The sequence below is a fragment of the Prionailurus viverrinus genome, chromosome C2, assembly GCF_022837055.1.
Source record: "Prionailurus viverrinus isolate Anna chromosome C2, UM_Priviv_1.0, whole genome shotgun sequence".
NCBI lineage: Eukaryota > Metazoa > Chordata > Mammalia > Carnivora > Felidae > Prionailurus > Prionailurus viverrinus.
The window spans coordinates 101,253,409-101,270,876 of NC_062569.1; the positions used below are offsets into that span (position 1 = coordinate 101,253,409).

General features: G+C 39.3%; 1 protein-coding gene across 2 annotated transcripts in view; it reads right to left on the minus strand.

The window, feature by feature from the left end:
* The window catches only part of PHLDB2 (pleckstrin homology like domain family B member 2), a 229,864-nt gene that overhangs the window by 120,721 nt on the left and 91,675 nt on the right, over nt 1-17,468 (minus strand). Inside the window, exon 2 of one of the 2 annotated variants that reach the window (XM_047876112.1) lies at nt 2,190-2,284. The exons of the other annotated variant lie outside the window; for it this stretch is intronic. Within the exon in view, the coding sequence (XP_047732068.1) occupies nt 2,190-2,253 (64 nt within the window). The 5' untranslated portion in view covers nt 2,254-2,284. The remainder of the gene's footprint in view (nt 1-2,189; nt 2,285-17,468) is intronic. 2 annotated transcript variants of the gene reach the window in all.

The following is a 17,468-nucleotide window of genomic DNA, read 5'->3' on the forward strand; positions in this document are numbered from 1 at the left end:
TTGGCACTTATGGGCAGGAATGTGATGGTCTAGTGGAACAGGAGTAGACAGACATCGGAACTGTAAGCTTCTAAACCAAGGCTCTTGTCTCAATAGTACTAACTAAAATTCATAATTATTTAATTTTCCTTTTCTGTTCTCATCTCCCCACTAAAATCTAAGCTTTGAAGTCAAGGACCCTCTATGTGTGTCACCATCATATGCCCAGTGCCTCCCACAGTACTTCAGGCATGATCAACACTGTCAAATATTTGATGAGGGGTTCCTGGGTGGCTCAATCAGTTGAGCTCCCGACTTCAGCTCAGGTTATGCTCCATAGTTTTGGTTTGGGAATTGGAGCGCCACATCTGGCTTGCTGCTGTCAGTCCGCTTCGGATCCTCTATCCCCCTTTTACGCCCACTCTCAAAAATAAACATTTTTTAAAAAAGCAAAAAATGAAATATTTGTTGAATAACTATATGAATTGGTCTTGAATACTGAAAATCTAATCTTATCACTTCAATGCTTAAGAATTCTTCAGTGACTCCATCAAGCGTTTAGGGTAAAATAAACCCAGAGTCTTCAGCTTAGCTTTAAACAAATAAAAAATAAGCCATTTGGTTAGTTCAGGTTATTTTCCCACCTAGTAGCTTAACATTTCCTCCCTCTTCTCCCTGCAGGAAGGGGCAGTTTTGATCATAATACACTACTTGTGGCTTTTCGCATGTGTCATATTCATTCACTTCTTTCTTAATAAGCAGGGACAGTTCAGGAAACACGCTCTCCAAAAAGCTTTTCCCAACTTTATCTCTGGCCTTGGTAAAGTAAGAAGGCAGTGATGGTTAATTTTGTGCCAACTTAGCTAAGCTATGGTGGCCAGTTGTTTGGTCAAGTGCCATTCTAATGTCGCTATGAAAATTTTTTTCGTTAGATATGATTAACGTTAAAAAAAATTTTTTTTAAGTAGGCTTCATGTCCAGCATGGAGCCCAACACGAAGCTTGAACACAGAAGTCTGAGATTAAGACCCGAGCTGTGATGGAGAATTGGGTGCTTAACCAACTGAGCCACCCAGGCTCCCACAGATATGATTAACATTTAAGTCGGTAGACTGAATAAAGCAAATTGCCCTCCCTAACATGATCAGGCCTCATCCAACAGTGGAGAACTTAAAGGGAAAGACTGAGGTTTCCCAAAGAAGAAGGAAATCTCCTGAAGACTGCAACACAGAAACGCTGCCTGAATTTCCAGCTCATGACCAGCCCTCAGACTGGTCATGCTCCACAGCCCTCAGACTGGTAGGCTCCACAACCACAGGAGACAATTGTGTAATATCAATCAATCCATCAATCAGTCTCTCTCTCTCTCTCTCTCAGCTCAGCTCAGCACCCATCCCCCCTTATACAGAGATTGTGTTTCTCTGGAGAACCTATACTAATACAGGAGCTTTCTATTTTAACTCCTCCTATGTCTAGAACTTAGCAGATGAATAAATGAAAAGTTAAGTCTAGCATGAAATCACCCCCCTCCCCCCCAGTAGAAGAGGACTTTGCAGTGCAGAGATAATCAGCTCGTGTCAGGGAAATACTAGTGAGTTAACCTGGTCTCCAGCACATCCCTGAACAGCCCCTCCCTTGCCCCCCGGTGACTTGATCATCTGAGGCATAATAAAAAATAATGAGGAAAATATACATTTTATGAGTCCACTCATTCTGTTTTTGGATGCAGGGAAACATGGAAACATGTCACAAAGATTTCAACACAAGCAATATCAGTGCTGGAGGGAAGAACAGCGGGGTGGGGCCTCAGCCCTCCTGGAAGGAGGCACAAAATCAACTGCTCTTCAAGAGAGCCTAGAAATGGGGTGCCTTTCTCTGTGGTCCCATTTCACCCTTTTTTGTGTGGGCTTTGATTTTTGAATGACTGATGAGTCACTGAAAAAGACGTCTCCACACCAGCCGCTTTGGACTGCTTGTCTTCAACCTCTGGTCTAAACAAACCTCAACATGTCTTCAGTGAGGTAAGCGAGCACATGATCAAAGCTCTAGGCAAGGATGGCCAGCCTCCGGCTATTTTTTCTGGTGCTTGCTGGACTTCTGCATTTACACTAAAAAATGCCAGATCATTCCCAGTAGGTATGACAGAGAATAGGTACTGGTAAATATTTACTGAAAATCTCTGAGAATAAAGTGCACACCGAGACTTCTTACCGATTCGCACGTCACCAGTTCCCTCTTGCTTGGGCTCCTCTCTCTGGGTATAATCCTCCTCCATCAGGATCTTCTTCTAAATCTCAAAGGAGAAACTGAGAAAAGAAAAGTACCATGACTGGGAAGCCAAGGTGACCTTGGAGAACTGAAGGTCAACAGAGCTAACACTCGGGGAACACTAACTGCTGTTGAATTTGAAAAACAGACATCTTGGATCATCCTATTAATCCCACTGCTGACTATCCTTTAGAATGACAAATTTCAACACCATCGCCACTAACCACTACCAACAAAAGTACATTTTTGGTAGAATTGTTACATATTAAAAAACAAAAACAAATACAAAAAAAAAAAAAACAGATGCCAGCAAACAAGTAAGGGTCAATACTTGGACAGAAGAAGCAGTTTCTCAACATTGTTGTTTCGACCTGGGGTTTGATGTTACTTTATATTATATTTTTCATCCCATGCTCTGTCAGTCATCCTGTTAGATCCTTTGTCTTTATTATTTCTTTTACTTTTTATAAAATCTCATATTATAGAAAAGGAAGCCAGTATCTTTGTTCTTAAGAGCTTTCCAAAGAGCTCCTGACTAAGTCAGGCCTTTCTCAGCTCTCGTATGTGTCTAGATTTCTCTGCAGACTCAGGGATGCCCCAGGAGATGATGTGGTCCCACGGCCATATGAGGGATCTCATCTGTTGTGCATCTACTATGCCAAATATTCCTCATCTAATTTTTGCAATGACTCTAAGACTAAGTATTACCATTCCCATTTTACAGACGAGAGACCTAAGGCTCAGGAAGAAGAAGAGAGTTATCAAAATCACATAACCAGTAACGCATGCTACCTTTTAAGGTAACAATCCTCATCTACCATTCAGATGCCAAAAAAAGTATCAGGTTTTGTTTAAATTGTTCTTAATCTATTAAGGAGGATGGATTTTAATGGTGGTAGAACTAGAAGCAGAAAGACAGTTAGAGGTCTATACAATATTTCCAGGGAGACATGTTAAGAAAATAAAGTAGAGCATTTGTTTAAGATAATAAGGTTCAAACTGTGATATATTTGTAGATACAGAAATAGGCATAGGCACAAGGACAGAGATAGAGATAGATAACTCATCAGCCCAAGATAACTCAAGATAAGTTACCAGTACTGACAGGTGGGTAAGGGGAGAGTCTGGTGTGATTTGGTAGCCGATAGATAATGTGCCATTATCCAAGAATGGAAATACAGGAAGTGGAACAGATGGAAAGCAAGGAAGGGAATTCAATTTTGGATATGTTGATTTGGAATATGTCAGCAGAGCATCCAAATAAAGTGTGAGGTAGAGATCATGGTTGGAGTTGGAAATTGGAAGGGTCAGGTCATGAGAGGTTTTGCTTTTTCTCAAAACAGGAGGGAGCAAGCTAAGCTGGTTCAGAAGCTGAGGGAAGATAGAGAGGGAAATGGTGAAGATCTAGAAGAGAAGAATTAAGTGATGGATCGGGGTCATAGGAGAAAGGGTGAGAATTGGGTCAAGAGCCCAGTTGGAGGTTTGGCCTTGGCTAGAAGTGCTCCTCCTTTCAAAAGACCAAATAGGGGAAAGGTGATGAGGATAGATGCCTACATGGATCAATGACTGTGTGTCAGGAAGCAGTAAGAGTAGTGGATTTTTACAGGCTGAGTGCCTCATGGTTGTCAGTGAAGGACAAGGTCAACTCTCCCACTGAAAGTCCACCAGCTTTGGGGTGCCTGGGTGGCTCAGTTGGTTGAGCGTCCGACTTTGGCTCAGGTCATGATCCCGCAGTTCGTGAGTTCGAGCCCCGCGTGGGGTTCTGTGCTGACAACTCAGAGCCTGGAGCCTGGTTCTGATTCTGTGTCTCCCTCTCTCTGCCCCTCCCCTGCTCAAGGTCTGTCTCTCTCTGTCTCTCAATAATAAACTTTGAAAAATAATTTTGTTAAAAACTTAAAAAAAAAAGAAAGTCCACCAGCTTGAACATTTTGTAGGAGATAAATGCAGAAATATAGTCTTCCATAAGTTGTATTAAAAAGAAGCTTGAAAAGCATTTGTGCCACAAGTAATACCATCAAGAAAGGGAAAAGACAGCCCACAGAATGGGAGAAAATATTTGCAAATCATACATCTGATAAAGGACCTGTATCTGGAATATGAAATGACTCTTAAAATTCAAAACGGTCACAGGATTTGAATATATACAAATGCCAATAAGCAGGTGAAAAGATGCTGAACATCATTAATCCTCAGGGAAAATCACATTAATACCACAATGTGATATCACTTCATACCCCCTGGGGAGTCTATGATGAAAGAGACAGATAACAAGTTGTTGGAGAGGATACTTGTAAGGGCTTGGGGGAATGGAAATTGCCACTTTGGAAAACAATGTGGTGATTCCTCAAACGGTTAACCATAGACTTACCACAAGATCCAGGGTTCCACTCATAGGTATATACCCAAAAGAAATGAAAACGTACATTCACATATAACTTGAATACCAATGTTCATATCTTCATTTTTCCTAAGAGCCAAAAAGCGGAAACAACCCTTATGTCCTTCAATGGGTGAATGGATAAAGAAAATGTGGTATATCTGTGTAATGGGATATTATTTGGCAGCAAAAAGGAAAGGATGCTCCAATGTAGACAACCCTTGAAAATATTATGCCAAGTGAGAAAAGCAAGTCACATCACATCTTATATGATTCTATTTATATAAAGTGTCCTGAAGAAACAAGTCTATAAAGACAAAAAGTAGATTGGCAGTTGCCTAGATCTGGGCGTGGGGGAGAGGTGGAGGAGCGATAGGACATGACCGCTAATGGGTATGGGGTTTCCTTCTGGGGTTGATGGAGATGTTCTAAAATTGGGTTGTGGAAAATTCTGCAGATACATTAAAAACCATTGGTATCTGTGCTTCAAATGGATGTATACTCTGGTATGGGAATTACATCTCAGTAAGTTGTTTTCAAAAATGAAGCTTGAAGTCTAAGGAAAAGACTATAGACAGAGGCATGGATGAAAGAACACTGTTGAAGACCAGATAATAATGATAATAATAGCCATTATGTTTGAGGATTCACAAGCTGGGCACTGTGCTAAGTGTTTTACCTACATTATCTCCTTTAATCTTTGCCACAAACACATGTATATTAGGTACTTTTTCCTTATCGTGCAGACAATAAATTTCAGAAAATGTAAGGAACTTGTTCAAGGTTAATAACAAGAAAGAGACAGAGACAAGATATATAGACCTGTGTCTGTGTCCACCTGGAGCCTATTTCTTTCTTTTTTTTTTTTTTTTGTCATATGAAATTTCTTGTCATATTGGTTTCCACACAACACCCAGTGCTCATCCCAACAGGAGGAGCCTGTTTCTTAAATACCTGCACTACGCTACTTCCCACAAATTTTGCTGTCCCATTTAGCTTCAACTTTCTGGGTTTAGCACAAATGCCAATGTCTTTAGGCCAGCCTCTTTTCGCTGGCCCAGCCACGACATTTTATGGGAGCACTCTACCAATCTTAGAGTAGTTCAGAGTGTCTTCGTTTCTGCCATCCCAAGTAAGGGTTGTAAAATAAATGCAACACTAATAAAGAGTTACAGAATACATACCTCAATAAATTAGCACTCTCTTTACCTCCTTCGCACCCAGGGGCCTTAGAAGCAGGACTGCTACCTCGTACAGAGCGATTTCCTGCTGTTCAGGACACTGATTAAGAGATAAAGTAGCCAAGAGCTCCACCCAGAGAGAATGTGTCTCTTCATTCTCCTCTATCCAGAGAAATTGTGAATGAGAAGAAAAGAACAGAGGCTAATCTTAACTCTTAGAGAAGCAATGCTCCTACCAAGTTGCTTCTCAAGATGGTTCCTCTCAGGTTTTGAGGTCTTGATGCTACCGTTCAGCTTTCCTCACCTATTTAACTGCACATATACCTACAATGGCCTTTGCAGTGGAGTAGGGGTTCAAGAAATTTTATCTTCTTTCTCCATTCCTTTCACTGTCCTCCCTCTTGTCCCCACTTGGCACTCATCAAGTGCTAATTACTCACATACAGACCTCCAGAGCAGAAAGGGGGAACTGTGAAAGCAGAGACAAAATACAAACCTGGTTCACTGAAACTGGTCTGCTTAATCTCCTCTGTGCTCAGTAATCCTAGCAAAATTCTGGGGACCATTTAAACTGACACACTAAGTACCTCCTGAGGAAATATGGCATCTGTTCAACAATACCACTTTTTTAAAAATAATGTGAGGATCAGCAGAGGAAAAATATTTATTTGTAATAAAATATCCCAATGCTTATGTGGGCTTCCATTGTGCCAGACATCGTACTGAAGTTTTTATAGACAACATTTCGTCATCACCTAACTTCTTATGGTGGATTCTCCTATGTGACGGATGAGAAAATAAAAGGAAGAAGAGAAGGAATAACTTTTCCAAGGTCACCAAGTCAGTTTGCAGAGGGGACCAGCAACCTTCAAAAGCAGGTGACTCTGAAGTCTCTCCATCTCTCCATTACCCCACCTCCCACATCCTTTCTGTTGTCACCAAGCTCCTTTTCATGGAGATTGCTCTCCTAGAAGCAGTAAGGAGAAACATGATTATAAATATCTAGATATATTCAGAAGCAATCATCCAATATCAATGCAAAAATACTGATTAAATATTAGAAAACAAAATCCAATACCACATTAAGAAAATATACCATGATCAAGTGGGATTTATTTCAGGAATGCAAGGATGATTGGGAATTAAGAAATCTAGTAATATAAAATTCCACATCAGTAGTTGTAAGTGGAATAATTATGTGATTATCCCCTATAGGGAAAAAAAAAGCTTTTGACAAAAGATTCCTGATAAAAACACTCAAGAAAATAAGAATCGATGCGTATTTCCTAAAAAGAATATCTTGGTCCTAAAATCAGCATTGTGCTTAATGAGAAATACTAGAGATAGTTCCATTAAGATTAGGAAAGAGTCAAGAATGCTTACCATCTCTACTACTGTTGCATATTGTTCTAGAGGCATTAGCCAATACAATGTAAAAGGGCAGAACAATAAGAGACACAGGAATTGGAAAAGAGCTAAAACTGTTTTCCAATGATATGACAGCTTACTCAGAGAACCTGAGGAAATCAACAATAAACTAACACAAACAATAAAATTAATGCTAATTTACTAGGGCAAATTTTAGTTTTGTTATAGTTAGAATAACTTCAACCTTCAGAAAAGCTGCAAAACGGGAATGCAAACTGGTGCAACTACTCTGGAACAGTATGGAAGTTCCTCAAAAAATTAAAAATAGAACTCCCCTACAACCCAGCAATTGCACTACTAGGTATTTATCCAGAGGATACAAAAGTGCTGATTTGAAGGGGCACACGCACCCCAATGTTTATAGCAGCACTATCAACAATAGCCAAAGTACGCAAAGAGCCCAAATGTCCATCAACTGACAATAGATAAAGAAGATGTGGTGTATATATATATATATATACATATATATATATATATATATATGTATATATATACATATATATACATACACACAATGGAATATTACTCAGTGATCAAAAAGTGTTGCCATTTGCAACAATGTGGATGGAACTAGAATGTATTATGCTAAAAGAAGTCAGTCAGAGAAAGATAAATATCAGATGATTTCACTCTTATGTGGAATTTAAGAAACAAAACAGATGAATATAAGGGAAAGGAAGGAAAAATAAGATAAAAAGAGAGAGGGAGGCAAACCATTCTCTTAAATATAGAGAACAAACTGAGGGGTTGCTGGAGGGGTGTTGGGTGGGGGGATGGGCTAAATGGGTGATGCGCATTGAGGAGGGGACTTGTTGGGATGAGCACTGGGTGTCATATGTAAGCGATGAATCACTACATTCTATTCCTGAAACTATTTTTACACTATATGTTAACTAACTTGGATTTAAATGAAATTTTATAAAGTAATAAAATAAAATAAATTTTTTTAAAAAGTTGCAAGAATAACACAACAAATATTTTTCCTGGAACCATTTGGAAGTAAGTTTTGAATATGGTGCCCGTCATTACTGAATAGTTTAGTGACGTAACTCATCAAACAAGGATATTCTCCAGAAACTCACAATATAAGGATCAAAATCAGGAAATCATCATTGACACTACCATTGAATTCACTAACTTCTTTTAAGTTTAATTAATTGTCCCAACAGTATCTTTTTTTTTTTTTCTGAGAGACAGAGGGGGCGCAAGTGAGTGAGGGCGCAGAGAGAGAGAATCTCATGAGGAGCAGAGAGAGAGAAGCCGGGCTTGAGCTCATGAACTGTGAGATCATGACCTGAGCTGGAGTCAGATGCTTAACCGACTGAGCCACCCAGGCACCCCCAACAATATCCTTTATAGGAGCTAATCTAGGATCATGTACTGCACTTAGTGGTTGTATCTCTTTAGTCTTTTTTCCACCCTGTAAAAGTGTAGCATGGGTGGCCTTTCTTAATTTACCCTCACTCCCGCCCCTCTACACCAGGGGTATCAGAAAAGGCCAAGACTGACCACAGCCCAAACTCATCCTGCCAGACATAGAAAATGAATAATTGCTTGAATGTGTAGAGAGAAGCTTGGAAATGATGCCATGCCTTTTATCTTCTCTTATTTTTACTATAAAAGTTTTGAAATAGAATATGAATGTGGAAATATGTTAAATCATTCACTCTTTGCTGAATTCTTCCTAGATAGAATATTCACGGGAAAAAAATGTCTTCTTTCCAAATGGTTCTAAGACAACGTCTCTTAGGTTGTATATTCTCAGGTCTGATCTCCAAGTAAATCTCAGGTAAGGAGCCTGTTCTTAGATTAAATGTTATACAAGCACACAAAGAATACAACTGTCCCCATTGTGTTAAATATGGGTTCTAAGCAAGCTAAAAAAAAAAAAAAATTCTAGTCTGAATTTGCTTCGAAGTTCTGTTGGGAATTTTTGGAAATCTGTTCGGTTACCACTAATTTCATGGAATGATAGTTCAAATTTCTTTACATGTAGAGCCTACAACTACTTTTCCATAATTATATTTTTTCTGGTATCATATCATTAGCTTTCATTCAATTATCTGAAGGCTTTTAAAAGTATAACAGATACATAGGTAACCATCATGCTATGTGTGTTTGATGAATCTTTGTGCTCATTAACCTACCCAGATACATTATTGGATTTCCTTATTTCTGTTTTTTTCTTTTTAATGTTTATTCATTTTGAGAGAGAGAGAGAGAGAGAGAGAGAGAGAGAGAGAGAGAGAGAGAGAAAGAGAAAAAGAGAAAGAAAATGAGTGGGGGAGAGACAGAGCACCTTATTTCTGGAGTCCAGACAGGTTTCTGGAGCCAGTGTGAATGATCACATGGAGAGTTGCCAGGTTTTTGTGGCAAATTCTAGATTTCTTTTAGTGCCTGGGATCCATGCTTCTTGAGGCTAACTCAGCGGAAGTATTCTTGAATGTTGATGTTCTATTTTCCTATCTCCTTGGTGGCAGAATAACCCCCCACCACACACACCTTTTTTTTTTTTTTCCCCTACCATTCTTTGTAGGAGCCGTATTATCTCAGAAAAGGTTGGAAAGAGATGGATTATGGGAGGGGCAAAATTCCACTTTCTGGTTGCCTAGAGACAAGACCACACCAGGGAAGATTAAAAAATACAGATTCCTTATTACCAGTCCAGACTTTTGAATCACAATCTGTGGAATAAATCCAGTAATACATATTTTTTAAAGAAATTTCTCAAGAGATTCTTCCTTGACTAGCATTGAGAAGTTGTGTTTTACACACACGTTTTGCAGAATGATCCCTAAAAAAACTTACAAGAGTCTGGGAAATAATACTCTCCCTAGCCCCTTCTTAGCACACTGTGGCTCATATTAGCATATGCATTTAAGGAAACATCTACTTAATTTTGTTTACTGCAACATTTCTCAAACTTATTTCACTATAGAACACACTTTTTTTTTTTTTTTTGACACAGCACATTACTATACCATCCCAAAAAGCACAAGCTTTATGAAATGTTGGGAGAGAAAATACAACTCACCGTGTCATCCCCTTTTTTATTAACAAAATCAGCACCTCTGATGTTTGTCAATTCACTAATGCATACAACTTGCAGCCACTTATCAGGACTATTATACAAGGTTTCATAGGGCCTTTGTTCTCAATACTAGTCTCTGTCTCATCCTCTGCTCATTCCTAAACCTTAGATGTTAAAAAAAATAAAAGTAGTTATAGAATTGGTATGCATTGATTACTTCCTGAATGCTAGGCTCTGTTCAAAGTACTTTTCGGGCCCTATATCATTAATCCATAGCCCTATGGAGTAGGTTTTATTATTATAACAATGTTATGACAGGATATCGATGTAAAGAGAGATTAAGTAGCTAAACCTAAGAAAACACACAGTTACTAGGTGGTGAATCAGGTATTACAGACATTGAATCCAGGTGTTCGGACTCTGAGTTGATAGTATTAACCAGTCTTATTTTGTTTAGCATTAGTCATTGCTCTTCCTCTACTTCCTCTGCTTCTCCACGCTCCTTCTTGGCAGTCTCATCTAGTCGAAGCTTCACCTTGTCCACGCCTTACTAAACCCTTTCCCCAACTCTTGTTCTCTCTTCTGGGCCACAGACCCACTCACTAACTGCTTGCCAGACATCTCAGTGGGGAGCTATCACTGGAACCTCAAAGTCAATATAATTCTAATAGAATCTCATCTTTCCCCCTCCAAATTTACCCCTCCTTTTGTGTTCTCCCGTTCCAGTCATTCATGTATTTCTGCCTACGACATATCTGAGCATCTATTATGTGTTTGGTACTATGCCCTGGTAGGGATATGTATGTATACAAATGAACAGAACCTGGGTTCTTACTCTCGGTTTCTATGGCCCCATAACTTCAGTGAACACATGCTTCATCATGCCCTCCTCCTCTTTGTTATGTTCTTCCAGATTAATCTCCAGCAGCTATATTCATTGTCTAAATTGTTCGAAAGCTATATTTACTTGAAAGGGAGTTTGGTTTTCCTGAATTATTTTCCCATGACAGGTCACAGGCACATCTATAGGTGGTGTGTCAGATTGTATTCTAAGGATGGCGACACCACCAAACATGCAACGTGACACCTTCTTGCAATGTGACATTGACAGTCCTTCATGAGATGGGGTCTATACCTCCTCCCTTTGGATCTAGGTGGGCTTGTATCTGCAGTGGAAGTGATATTATGTGCTTTCAGAGGCTATGTCCTAACAGGCAAAACAACTGCTTGGCCCTTTGGGGGTGCTTATGCTTGGAAACCAAGGAAGGGGAAAGACCTCACAGAGTTGCTATGTGAAAGTGTCCCAGGTTATGGTCCCCACCGAGGACCCAGCCAACAGCCAGTACCAACCTCCAGACTGGTGGGTGGACAAGATTTCAGATGATTCGCAGTCCTGGCCTTTAAGCTACCATAGCTGATGCTGAGCAGAGCAGAGCAGAAACAAGTTATCTCCTCTGAGCTTTACATAAATTGCCGATGTGTGAGCCACATAAGTGTTGTCATTGTTTTAAGCCGTTGAGTTTTGGGATGGCTTGTTAGGTAGCAACAGATAGGCAGGATAGGTGCCTACATTTGTTTTAACCTCCTATATGTTGCCAGAGGTGAGGTCACATAGCGCAGAGCACAGTTGCTGCCAAGGAGGCAAGCACCAGGATTAAATGTCAATCGTGCGTCATTAGTTTTTAAATGTTAATCCTCTATAGCACCTAATAGAGTGTGTGGCATGGAGTATATGCCAAATAAATACTTATTGAATTGAATTGAAGCATGATGTGATAGTAAGAACATACATTTTGCTGTCAGCTATACTAAATTTTAAGTCAAAGTTCTAGATGCCACAGTTCTAATTTTTAAATAAGAGAGATAAAGACAAAATGAGAAAGACTGAAGCCTGATTGCAAAGGATCTTGAATGCACGGTTAAGATTCTTTTTTTTTTTTTTTTTTTAGGTAATGGGGACTCATGGAAGATTATAGAGATGTGATAGGCATAAGGCAACTTTTTGAGAAGATTAATATGGCTGCAAGGCATGGAATGGGAGACCAGGTAAGCAAAAACCGGTGAGGAAGTGAAGTCAGTGTCCAAGCATGTTAGTATCTAAACAGTACCTAAAAAATGTAGCCAGGAGAATGTCAGGCCAGGATTAAATGGGAGGATGATATTACCAAGGATGTTTCTATAGATTTTGAGTTGGAGCCTATAAAGGAGAAGATTAGTATAAAGAAAAAGAAGTCCAAAATGGATCCCAATAATTTGGCAGAATTTATTAAAAATTATTCACATAGGATAGGCGATGTATGATTCAGCAATCTCACTTCTGAAAATATGCCTTATTAAGAAATGACAGCAAAAGTACTTAAATATAACCATCAGCCAGGTAATGGTTAAGTATGGTATGTCTATACAACGGAATAATGTGAGAAAGAAGTAACTCTGAATAAACTGATCTGAATAAGCTTTAAGTGAAAGGGGCATGTTGTAAACAGATATACATATATGTATATTATATATATGTATACTATCTGATTTTTGTTAAAAGCAGAAGAAAAGCCTAAGTGTCAGAAAGAAAAAAACATTAAAATTAATGCTATTTTCCTCTGGAAACTGGGAATTTTGGAAGGGTGTGGGAGTGAAGTGGTCTTAAAATAGATACTTTGAAAACTTTGTATAATTTGATTTTTTGTTGTTCCTTGCTTTTTTTTTTCTTTAATCAAAACATGAAAAACACATTTTAGGTTCACAAATCTGATACCATTACGAGCAAAGAGTATCATTCACATAAACAGTAAAGTCTGAAAAGACTATTAGGTTCAGGGCATCGATGATGATTCAATGTGGATTAATGTGTTTTTGGCATAAAGGGCTGAATCATGGTTGGAGTTGTGATCGTTGGCAGCGTCGAAGGTGTGCATGGGCCAGGCCTTCTAGAATATGGTTCTGGTAGGGCCAGTCAGGAGATGTGGACGATCAGGTGGGGCTTGAAGCTGAGAGCAAGAGAGGGACTGGGACTTCTGCCTGTCCCAGCACTGGAAGGAATAAGTCTTTTTGACACAGCCTGTTTACCCAAAAGCCTGTTTATTCTCATGCCATTTATGTGATTCCATAATAATTAACTCTGGACCTTCCAACCTAATATGAAAGTTGGGAGGTAGGACAACTTCCTACAGGTAAAAGTCGTCTTCATAAATTTATCTATCCCCACCATGAACTTATTTACATTTTTAACCTGGAATATATCTATAGCTATATTCATATCTATGTTTAAATCTATATTCATAGCATCTATATTATCTGTATATTTGTCTAGATATATGAACAGAAATAAATATGCTGCCTGCACATTCTCATATAAAATAATCAGCATTTATTCAAATTTAGCCCTGACCAATACAAGGTATTAGGACGTATTAAATGTAGGGTAAATATATTATAAGAATGGATTCCACACAAGGTATTATAGCAGTATGTTGTAGAACCAGGGTTTTATTACAGGATTACTGACTGCTTCTCCAGATGGATTTAAATTGATGACTGTAAGAAAATTTTTGCAAAAAGGCGCCTTCTAGCCTACTGACCCTAGAAATGTGCTTATCATAGCTCCTGGGAAGATCTCATTTCCCTTCATGGCTTCAAAATACTTTGGGCAAAAGAAACATTGTGTATTTTATTAAGTGAATATTATCCTCAAAGCACACTGATGAATTTTTTTAATACATGAAAAGCCTCCTTTAAAGTCTGTTCAATATATAATACACATTGCCTTGGAGAAGTATTAAATAATATATTTGAAATTTTAGAAATGCATATGCAAAGTTCTCAGCCGAAGTCCCCCAAATATTTGTAATTCTACTGTTGTCAGTTTCCTTTTATGTATCCTGTCTCCTGTAGGTTCTGAACAGATATAGGGATAACAAAAAGCCGTGTCATGATGCCTTTCTTTTCTTTTCCTTTTTTATTTACAAAGCAAGAAGAAAGGCATGGGAGTATATGAGTTGCCTAAAATCTCACTGCCCTTCATGCTGACAATGATATTCTTAGACTCTGGGCTGTGTTCACGTTTTTTGCTATTCTCTTTACTCATGACATTTAGAAACAAGTGACTAATACTTACCTAAGAAGTGTGTATGTATTTGTATAAAATATATGTGTATATTTTAAATCACTGCTATGAATGTATTTGCTACCTTGTAAATTAATAGAAAAAGTACAACATTTCAAGCAAAGAATTTAGATTGCTTTAACTTTGTCAGTTTCTTTCTCTCCCAAACAGAAATGCCAGACTTGGTTTCCCTGCTGTCCTCCCGCAGTATACCCTGCCAAGCTATTCCAAAATGAAAATCATTACTTCCTGCTATCTAGTAGGCATACAGGAACCAGAGGAAGAAGAGAAGCTTCTTTTCTGAAACCAGGAACAATGCTCGGATGTGGAGGCCTCTGCCAAACTTTAGTAGCTTTCTGTGCATCCTTTACTACCGCTGGGGGGAACAAAATTACCAATGTTCCATGACAGTTTGGCTCCATGATGGTTTGAAAAAGTTGTAGGTGGGAATAGACTCTGAATCTGAATCTGTTAGGAACTGGAATCATACCTAATCCCCATTTCTTTTGAATGGTTCTGTTGGTCTGGTGATGAGAAAGACAAAATGAGGTAAAAACAAACCAGACCAGGGGCGCCTGGGTGGCGCAGTCGGTTAAGCGTCCGACTTCAGCCAGGTCACGATCTTGCGGTCCGTGAGTTCGAGCCCCGCGTCAGGCTCTGGGCTGATGGCTCAGAGCCTGGAGCCTGTTTCCGATGCTGTGTCTCCCTCTCTCTCTGCCCCTCCCCCATTCATGCTCTGTCTCTCTCTGTCCCAAAAATAAATAAAAACATTGAAAAAAAAAATTTAAAAAAAAAAAAAAAAACCAGACCAAAGTGCAAGTTTAAGGCCCAGTGAAATAATGTGGGTAGTCTTCCAGACTCTAGTTAAATAAAATAGAGATTCTTAGGAATGTAAGACATCAAGGTGTTTTCTTTCTCTAAACAAGAGAATAATGAAAGACACAGAAATCCAGGATAAGAAAGGAGTAAGTATGATATCTTCATTTAGGGAGATAGAAGCATCCACCCACTCATATGAGTTATTTTTCAGTTGTGATGAATAGGAACAAACCATCTACATGCTTTCACTCTGTTCCTCTCTTTGCCGATTGTAGGCCTTGGTGAGATGGTGCAATAGGGACAGAGTGAGAGAAGATAAATGACTCTCCAGTGGCTTTCCATGATCTTTATCATGAATATCTTGGCTCTAATTAATGCTGGTGATAGGAGAAGAGAAATGTCTTAAATTCTGGGTGAACAGTCATTTGACCACTCAGAAAAACATTTGAACATTAGAAAAAAAACCTGCCAATATTTGTCTCTGTTCATTTTGAGCTCATAAATGACTGAACTCCCTTTTTTCTCCCTAAGAGAAGAGACCCAGTAGATGCTGCCTGCATTGTAAATTCCACAGGATCGCCCTGGTGCATTCGTCTTTATATTCGTGGCACTTGGCACTTGGTGGGGTCTCAATGACTATTTGCTAGATTTCAAATGATTGAGTCAGAGAGGAGTCATAATCTTTTAGAAGCCAAAACAATTTTTAAATCTTGATAAGAAGTTCATCTAAGTACGTCATTCCGTCTGTGTTCACAGGTCAACTGAAAAAGAGGAATTAGGGAAGTCAGCAGATAATCTACTGACAGATGTGAATTTAGGGGTATCTTTGTGATGCACTTTTCCTATCACTTGTGGGAAAATATCGCCAGCACATAAATCAATCAGTGCCCAGGAGGCTGTCCAGGAACAGAGCAGAGCCCTATGTTTACCAGTCCCACGTTTCCCAGTCCAAGTTATGTGAGCTGCTGTCACCCTGTAGGCCTCTCTCTCCTACTTGACTCACTGACTCGGAGGAGAAGGAGCAACTCTCCCAGCGGTGCGTTCAGGAAATAACCTGGCTCTGCATAGTAGTTGGAAGCCAGCTGACCTTAAGAATTACACATTCTGGTCTGCCTCTTCATATTCTACATTGTGCAGAGGCAAGTCCTCTAATGGGGAGCTGTGTGGTGACCGGTGGGTAAGTCTAATTATGGAGTGGAGTTTTAGAAGTCTGCTGTTGTTGTGTTCCTAAGCCACACCCTTCTTTAACGGCTTTATCAGTAAACGAAGATGACATTTTATCCCCTGCCAGACTTTCCCGTGTCCACCTTTCCATCATTTTCAAACTTGATTGGGAAAAGAATGTTATGTTCTTGTCCTCTTCAAGCCCTACAAGGGTACTTGGCTCCGGAAATTCTATGCATCTATACACTTTGCATCTGGTTATCTGATGCATAGTCACTCATTTATTCATCCTGCCATTGTTTTGGAAATAGTTAGTGAGCCCTTAGAAAATGCCAAGTATAATAGTAAGCCCTGGGACCCTACCCATACAGAGCTTACAGTGTAGTGTTCTTATAAAGCAATTTGACAAGTGGGTGAGCACATAGCTTCCCAGGAGGTAACGAAGTCTGAGTTGAGTTGCTCAGTTTTGTTTGTTTTCTTAACTGAGACACAATTCGAGTAGGATTTGGCCAGGAGGTAGCCAGATCTCCCTGATGTGCTAGATCTGATCTGGTCTGCCTGATCAGAACTGGAGCTCAAGGGGCAAACAGGTGCTTAGTTCTGAGAGACCCTCCTCAGACACCACAGCAAAGGCCCTGGACTGCCTCCTAGGTACCAAACAACTGTGTTAGATATTAGAGGAGTGATATGGTCAGGTTTCTGTTCTGAATAGGTCACTTTGATAGCTTGGAGGACTGATCTGAGGAAGACAAGCCTGAAGAGACCAGGTATGAAATTATACGAATGTGATTTAGTAGAATCTCTGCTTATTTTTGTTTTCCCTTTCCTTTTTTTTTTTTTTTACCCTTGGAGGTTAAAATCTTGACATTTTGTAGGATGAGCAGTCAGGAAATCCCACCTCTGATGATGATGATGATGATGATGATGAAGAAAAAGCAGATCATGATGGCCAATGTTAATTGAGTTCTTGTTATAAAGGGCCACTAGGCTAAAATGCTTTTGTGTACTAGCTCACTTAATAGTCACGAAAAATGCATGAGATAGATAGTATTATTTTTTTTTCCATTTTACACACGAGAAAAGTAAAGTTTACAAGGTTAAAATAACTTTCCCAAGGGTGCAC